This window comes from Vollenhovia emeryi, unplaced genomic scaffold (genome assembly GCF_000949405.1).
Source record: "Vollenhovia emeryi isolate VEMERY1.0 unplaced genomic scaffold, V.emery_V1.0 DF939206.1, whole genome shotgun sequence".
In the NCBI taxonomy this organism is placed as follows: domain Eukaryota; kingdom Metazoa; phylum Arthropoda; class Insecta; order Hymenoptera; family Formicidae; genus Vollenhovia; species Vollenhovia emeryi.
This window is the reverse complement of record NW_011967160.1, coordinates 558,423-567,094: the sequence shown is the minus strand read 5'-3', so window position 1 is coordinate 567,094 and position 8,672 is coordinate 558,423. Positions and strand designations below refer to the sequence as shown.

Genomic DNA, 8,672 nt, shown 5'->3' with positions numbered 1-8,672 from the left:
AGAGAGAGAGAGAAAGAGAGAGAGAGAAAGCTTGCCTTGCGCTCGCAACCAGACAATGCCCTGACAATGGCCCATACACGGCGTCCCATTGTGCCATCGCGCTGTACCCCATAAAATACTCATCGCCTTTTATCGTTGTTTTCGTAGCCGGCCAATGAGAGAAGCGCGGCTGCTTAGCCGCGACGGTCTAATAACCGAGCTTAGTCTCCAACGGAAACACTGAATGGGAATAGTTTTTTAAGCCGCCCCACCTACCCGACACGACCGTCAGTCCCTTTCGGTCCCCCCCCCTTCCCGCCCCGCCGCTCTTACGCCACTACCGCCCTTTCTCTCTCTCTCCCTCTCGCGCGCGTCACGTGAGATTAAACCTCCTGTCTGCGGTCTCGAGAAACTCACCGGGACGGCCCTCGCGTGTTGTTACAGTTGTGGGGCCCCCTCTCGCCCTCGTCCTTTTTTTTGTGCGTTCGGCTTAAGCAACCCCCTCACGGGCCTTACGAGGTTACAACATATATCGCTGGTTATTCTTTCGGATTACGGTCAGGGATGCATTATTAACTAGATACCGCGCTGCAGGTCTCCGCCTCGTAAATAGGGGTGGGACTGCTCTTTACGGTGCGCAACACACGACGGTGCCCCGTTCCTCCGCGGAGAAGCGTGTTTGTCTTAGGACAGGCCTTGGCGAACCGATTTTTTACGAGGAACCGAAATGTTTTGGGATCCCGAGCGATTCATCGACCGCGAAGGGAATCGCGCAGGATTTGACGCGACGTGATTCGATAACAGAGAAATGTTTGCTCCCTTTCTCAGCCTAATTTTCATGGCTCTTACGTATAACTGATATAACTGAAATAATTGATTTCCACGCTTACAATAACGCTTATGACATTGACGCGGGTCCAAAAATTCCTCCATCTCCACATTGAACGGTTACGTTATATTTATTACACGTCACTTCTCGATCCCCGCAATCTCATTACACGATGGCGCTACGCGATGACGCAAATAATGAATTCCGAGCTTTCTCTCCTTCCGCGGCAAACGGTACCGAATGTTATTTAACCAGGATGTATTTAGCACAAATTGCGCTAATGTCGACGTCGTTGATTTTACAGCAGCATTTCGTCGCTAACTCCCGCTGAATACAACTCGATAGGTAAACATTCACAGCGTCTGACTTTTAGTATTCTGAATCGGAATCACCTACAGGTTGATTTTTCCTCCTTCGAGCTTTCTTTCGCTCCTTTTTTAACACTCCTATTTAACCAACGAATAAAATGTGACGTTTTTCCATGGGAGATATGCGTATTAAAACCAGGTCCGTCGTGCTCGACACACAGTCGATATCGAAAAATATCAATAATCGTTGCGATACGCAACAAAAAACATGGGCCGCGAGTGGCGGCTCGCGTGGGAACGGGAGGCGGAGGGGGGCGGGGGTGGACGCGAGGAGGGAAGGGGGGCGGGAAGGGAGAACGGTAAATCGTGGGACGATTGGTGAAAATGCTATTCGAAATTCAACGTCGCTCGCCCGTCAGACACCGAACCCCCCCCCTCCCCCGCGCCGCCTCCCCCTCGCTGGATCATCCGTCGCAGTTTCAACCGCCCTACTCCCTCGCCGCCCCCTCACCCAAATTCCCGTCCCGCCGCGAGCGGCCCTCGCGTCTCTCGTCGATGAATTTCGAGTTTGTTGCCAATCACTTTTTCGCGCAATTATTTCACAACATTTCGACATGACGTACAAGCCCGCGGGGGGGTTGGTTACCACCGGGGTACGGTGGGGAGCAGGAGCAGAGGCGAGGATGTATACGCGAGGAGGAGGAGGAGGAGGAGGAGGTGGTGGTGCTGGAGGAGGAGGAGGAGGAGGAGACGGGAGAGAGGGGGAGGACAGTGGGAGGACGGCGCGGTATCGCGCTCCCGGTGGATGCTGGAGGGTCTATTCGCGGTGAGAGATCGGTGGGAGGGAGGGAGGGAGGGAGAAAGAGGGGTGCGGTCTCGGTCGGTACGCGCGGGAAACGAAGGGGGATGTAACACATGCACGTGGCACGGTCAATGCATCCGCTATCCGACAAACGCACGAAACTCACTCCCTCTCTCTCTCTCTCCCTCCGTCCTGCCCTCCCTCCCTCCCGCGGCGTATCTCGAACGCACCGAATTTCCCCATTGCCACCCCTGCTCGGGCCCTCTCCCTACCCCCCCCCTTCCCACTCTCTTCTCCCGTCCGCGCGATGTCCCCTTTACCACCCCCGCGTATCCTTCTGCCGGCAGATGCGTGCAATTCGCCCGATGTTAAATGCAACATTCGACTCTCACCACTTTCGTGGAGCCCCACGCGCGATCTCGTCCCTCCTCTTCCGCCTGGCTCCTCGCTTCCCTCGCGCGCGACGGCTCTTCTACCCCCCCCCCTCTCCTCTCTTGTGCACAGTTTATGCATCTAATACGTCTACGCGCGTTTATCGCGCGCGCACACGGTCTTTATCGACTCGTGTCAATCATGAGAGCGCAGGGGGGACGGGGGGAGGGCAGGCTGGCAGGAGGAAAGAGTGACAATGAGGACACGCCGGCCGAAGACTGGCGTGTACGCGTATGCGAGGAGGGTCCGCCGGACCCTCGCGAATGTTCGGGGGTGCCCTGCGAATGACGGGACGGCATTGTAACCTTCGCGCGAAACGACCCGTAATCTGTAACAGTTTTTTCTCATAATCGAAGTGACGGAGGAAAATCGGCTCTTTCGGCTGAAAGAATCGGTCATGAACATTCGGCTGCGGGAATCGATTGAGAACTGTAGATGTAAGATTAACTAGAGGATTACAGCCATAAAGGTGAGAGCGAGAATAATTGTAGCGCGCCATTAGATTAATATTACTGCCGCAACTACCCCGATTAAATTTAATAAATTGTAATAGTATTTAAATAGATAATTTTTAACATGTTACACATCGCAATTCGAAAGCAACGAGTTTTTATCACGTTGTTATCAATATTTTTCGCGTTTGTTGTCAATGCCGGTTCGTCAAAAGTGTTACTGCCAAATATACAACGTAATTGGGCACCTTACGTTTCCGTCAGCTTTCGCACATAAATTTACAACGCGACAAATATTTGGCACCACGGCCCGAACGGAGGAAAGGCGCGATAAGCGACGCGGCAATACATCATTGAATCCTGCCGCTTGTCTAATATTATAGGCACCAATCGTAAGGGCTTAATATTGGGGTGAAGGTAAGTGGCGGGCCAGCTGACGCCCTGTGCGCTCCACCCCGCACGCACGCTGCGCGACTCGTCTTGAGGGTGTGCGGATGAGATTTAGGGACCGGCGACAGAAGTCTGCTCGCGACACTGATTTGTGGTGAGCTTTGTTTCAACACTCTCCGATCACCGCGTGAAACTCTTCCCGACAATGTCTTCCCGACGACAAGAACGAATCTGCGATTGCAATCGGCGATTCTCGACCTTAACACGTACGTACATACTAACGCGTTCCATCTAACCCCTATCGTATTTGTTGCTCGAAAAATGATGAAAGAAAATGGATACGTTTAAATATGCAGTCCCTTCTCGGGCTATTCCTTCGGATATTTGCCCTTCTTCATTATTTACAGCCAATAACACGCGAAATTGTGTTCTAGTTAATATGTTGAAAGTCACGACATACGTCGAGCGGAACATTCAACTATTACGTCACATAATATCGAAATAGTCGTCAATAATTATTATATGAATTGTCGCGAAATCTTTTATTTTGTAATTAATTTTTCCTTATTTCCTGAAAATATATTTCTTTATAAATATCTATCATCGTTTTCATCTTTCCCTCGTTCCACAGATCCCGAATTGTGATTCTGAATATTATGTTTGTGATGTTTAATGGACGCATCAATTAATGCCATAATTATTATTGCTGCTATTATTTATCAATAAATTATCTCGATATTTGCCTCTCTCATTGCGTTTATAAATTAATTTTTTATAAATATTTTTCCATTTCTTCTCTCTTATTTTTCTCTCTCACGTTTTTCCATGAGAATCTCACTAATCTCGGAAGCTTCGAAACTAAAAATACTGTATGACTAACAGAACAAATATTGTATTTATAAATTAATTTTTTAAAAAAGATTTTTCCATTTCTTCTCTCTATCGTTTTTCCATGAGAATCTCACTAATCTCGAATGTTCGAAGCTAAAAATACTGTATGATTAACAGAACAAATATTGATTTTATTATGTCAGATGAATAATTATCAATGAATTATTACGGCATTTCTTGCTTCATAATCAATTTTCACTTATTTTCTAGAGTTACCGTTTCTTGTGCTTCTTTTTGCTTTTATAAATCATAAAAATTTTGGCACTAAATTGTGATCAATACATCAATTAATACTATTTTTGTCGTTATTATCAAAATTATCCCAATGCATCTTACGACACGTCTTAATATTTTTGAAAATTTTTCTAAATTCTACTCTTCACTTTTTCTTTCTTTCCAAGTTGCAAGAATCTCGTTGATCTCGAGATCTGTTTTCAAAATCTAAATCTGTCCTGACTAATCCCTCAACAGAATAACTCGATTAGGCAAATCGATCGATCAGGCAAATGTTTATCAATAATTTATCGTAGATTCTTTCTTACCGCGCAACTCATTTTTCTTTATTTTCTAAAGTTACTCCTGTTAGTTCTTTCTTTTGTAGACCATAAAAGTTCCGTAATTTCCGAGCATTGTGCTTAAGATTAATAATCAATGCATCAACTAATATCGTAATCATTTATCGCCATTTGTTTATGAATTATTAATTATTCTAACGTTTGCCGATAGTTGACAATATTTTTCTCTCATAAAAAAAATCCTCTCTATCCTTTTCTCTCTCGTTTCATCTTCCTTTTTGACAAGAAGAACAAGAATCTCGGTAACTTGGAACGCTACTTTAAAACGATCAATTCCTTCCTTATCAATTCCTTAGAAACTAATATCACGACAGCTATCGAGTATGTCAGATAAATGTTTATCAATGAATTACCGGGATGCGGCCTCCTGTCATGATTACCGCCGAGTATGGCGCTAACGCTGAACTTGAGCTGCGGCTTCTCCTTCTCCTGGATGGTCCTGCACGCCGGTCCGGAGCACTGCTCGTCGCCACAGGAACAGGCGGCGGTCCTCTCGCCTATTCTGTCGACGGCACGCTCGACCGCCGTCGCCGCCGCCGTCACCGCCGCCTCCCTCTCCCCCGATGCGATCGTCATCTCATCGGACGTGTGCATGACATTTCTGCATCCAAGGTCGTACCGTCTGTCTATCTCGATCGCGGAGACGCGCTCACCCAGCACCATCTCGTCCCTGTCGGTCGGCTGAAGACCACCGTCCAGCTCCGCGCCCGGAATCGGGTCCTCGTCCACGTTCGAATTGCAGGACTCGACGCCGGAATTAGATCGATTGTCGATCCTCTCGTTGCAGAGCCTCTCCATAGCGCACAGCCGGTCCACTATCACCGGGCCGTCCATCCTCTCGTTCTCCATGTCGTACACGCTCTGGCTCCGGTCCAGGATCTCCTTCTCACGCTGAAGGAACTGCATCCGGTCGTGCTGCCGCTCGCCGGGCCTGCCGCCGCCGCTGGATCTCTGCTGATCCCTGACGCCGCAGTCGATCATTATGCGATCACGTCCGCCGATCGTGCCGGATCGTTGCTCCAGATGATCCTGGACGATATCGTTAGGGGAGGATCGGTCGCGAGCGAGTCGGAGACTCGCCTCGCATTCTCTCTCGCGCTGTCGCGCTACCAGGCTCGCCGCCCAGTTCAAGGTCAGGCTCGTGAGGTCCGTCCCCGGCGATGCCTTGCTCTGGAGCAAGTTCTCCATCAGGAAGGGCGAGGTCATGGCACTCTGCTGCAGATTCTTCAGCATCGCCGCTGACGAGGAGGGGAACATATCACGGCTGCTTGGCTCGCTGACTGTTACGATTGTCGCCTTAGAACGATCCTTAGTCGAGGAAAGAACTGAACGATCTTCGAGCTCGATACTGATCAGCCAAGCGCTACTATTTTATATTGCAGATGGCACCGTTTTTCTCTTCATGAGTCTCGAGCGATATCGAATTTATCACTGTTTTGGGTACTTACTGACTGACAAGCCCCGTTCATCTCGTTCAAGACTCGCGCGTGGAATTCGATCGGAGATGACATTTCTGCGAGTGAATCAAGGTCGTCGAAGATCGTCGTGCAGCCTCCAATTGAATTATTCGATCTTCACAAACTATTTTAAATCACTAACCACACATTAGCATATCTTCCTCGATTCCTTCGCTCGCGAGGGTGGTAGTAGTTTTCACACGTTGGATAATCGCGATAATTATCTTAATGTCACCGACGATCACCTGCATTGACGTCGCATCATGCGCATTGACATCGCGACTCGGGTATCCGAATATTCGAATGTATACGAAATTCCCGTCGTGTTCCTCGACGTGTACCCGGCTCGGGGGAGAAAGACAAGCAGGACCCCCCTATTTCCCGCGAGATCTTCGTCGCGGAAGATCTCCCTCCGTGCGGGATCGCGCGCGTCACATGATCGCGCACGCAACTTCACTTCACGTCCGACGACAAGGACGTGCGATTTCGGCAGCGGGATGTCAACTGGCGTGCCTGCGTGCGTGCCTTCTGAACGCACGGAAGGGGGGTTAGTGGTGGCGGCGGCAACGTGAGAGCATGCAACCCTCGAATGAAGGCCCACAAAGGCATATAGGTGGCTCACTCGTTCCCCCCCCCCCTCTCCCCCAATCCCCTCCCCGACCGGCGTCGCCGGCGTTCTCGAAACGCCACCCCGCACGTACGTGCAGGCAGTGGCCTTACCCCGAAGAAGGGTACGCGCTGAGGGGTGGGTGCTCCGTGTCCCTCCCCCCTCCCCCGCCCCCGACCACCCCGTTCCACCGTCCGCCTCTCCGTCGCCCCTTCTTTCCCTCTTAGGTGAGATAATACGGACTATAAGCCGAGCAATTCGGGGTTTGGCTCGCTCGGTAATGCCGTAATAAAATCATACTCCCATCAAACGGCGCTGCGCGCACCCCCTTGAGGAGCAAAGGAAAAGAGAGAGGCGGGAGGAGAGGACGGGAGGGACGGGCGGAAGGCGCACTACCGCGGCGAGGATCACAGAGGCGGGGGGAGGAGGAGGACGGGGGAGAGGAAGCGATAGAAAGAGGAGGGTAAGCGGCTCGCCGCCTCGTAGTACCAAGGGTAGGAAAAAAGCCTGGAGATTCGCATTCCTTTGGTCTCAACGATTGGATTTTATTTGACGAAGCCGCCCCGCGGACCGTCCAATCGCCAGCCTTGCCGGCAAATGCCGGCCACGCCCACCTACCCCGCAGCACTCCCGACGGCACCACTAGCCGCTCTCTCGCTCGCACCCGCCCGTTTCTCGCGTACCGCCGCTCGCCTTCACCCACCCCTTCCTCCGGCGCTACCCCGTTTGCTCTCTTTCGGTGGGTAGGGATTGCGGAGCGACCCTCTACGCTCTTATCAACTTTATTATCTCGCACTACCACCGGCAAGCGCGCGCTCGCGTACCTCGCGTCCGTGTTGCATAGACTTGCGGGGCAGCGCGAGAGGGTACGATGTAATTTTCTTGTCGGTGTAGGTAATTATATTATCGCCGAGACCAGAGAGAGAGCGAGAGGGAGAGAGTGAGTCTCGTAACTCCCCTCCAAACCCACAGGTATAGTAATAATGATAACAATAATGATGATAATAATAATAACCGGCGGCGGAATCGGGGGTGGCTTGGCGATCGTCCACGACTTCTCTGGATCGCGTAATAATCACGCGATAATGACGATATCGATATTGTGAAGCCGCGGGGCTTATTATAACTATCAGCATGCAGCAGAAATGGGGATGATAATCGCAGTTTCAACGGTGGCGATAAAGATTTCTTTTCCAAATGTTCGGCTCACTGGAGTCACAAAACTTTCTTCTCTAGTACTGCACAATATGACGTGTGTGTGTGTGTGTGTGTGTGTGTGTGTGGTATATGGCAATATAGGTATAAGAAAAAGTCCTAAAACTGTCTCCTCTTATATTTTTGTAGATTCTTTCCTGGCGTAACAAGGTGACATTTTTAAGCTAAAGACTTTTAATCAATTGAAGACTTTTAATTCTAGTAAGTACATAGTAAAATATACATTTATGTTCATTATCAAAAAATATTTTTCTCCCCAAATTATGGACTTATATTATTATAGGGAAAGCCTAAGGAATCCACAAAAAAATAGAAGAAAAAATAAGCGTGAAATTTTTCGACCGTTACGATTTATGTATATGATATAGATACGCAAGCAATGTATTAGTACACTAGTTGTTATTGACAGATTGACAAACGTTCGAAGAAAAAGAGATTTAATGTACTCCACCGCGAGATCACTAAACAGCGTCCATTAGCGTCTGCAGCATTTCGAACGATCATACAGTGTCACACGAAGCAGTGTCACACGACGAGACACTACGCCGCCGTCATTCCGCGCGCATAATTTTGCCACCCTCCCTGTCCTCCCTCCACCCCCTCCCCCCCCCCCCCCCGACTTCCCCGCGAACCCTGTCGCCCGGGTCAACGAAAGTGACGACGACGTCGCGCGGGGGAGAGGGGCGGCCTCGTGCGCATTATCGTGGAAAGTACGACAGAGCACGCTGGCCGTCC

General features: G+C 49.9%; 1 protein-coding gene across 1 annotated transcript in view; it reads right to left on the bottom strand.

Annotated features, from left to right (window-relative positions):
• The window catches only part of LOC105561511, a 38,667-nt gene extending 32,145 nt beyond the window's left edge, over positions 1-6,522 (bottom strand). The window contains exon 1 of the mRNA XM_012011557.1: positions 5,012-6,522. Coding sequence (XP_011866947.1) covers positions 5,012-5,915 — 904 coding nt within the window. The 5' untranslated portion in view covers positions 5,916-6,522. The remainder of the gene's footprint in view (positions 1-5,011) is intronic.
• Between the last annotated feature and the right edge of the window lie 2,150 nt (positions 6,523-8,672).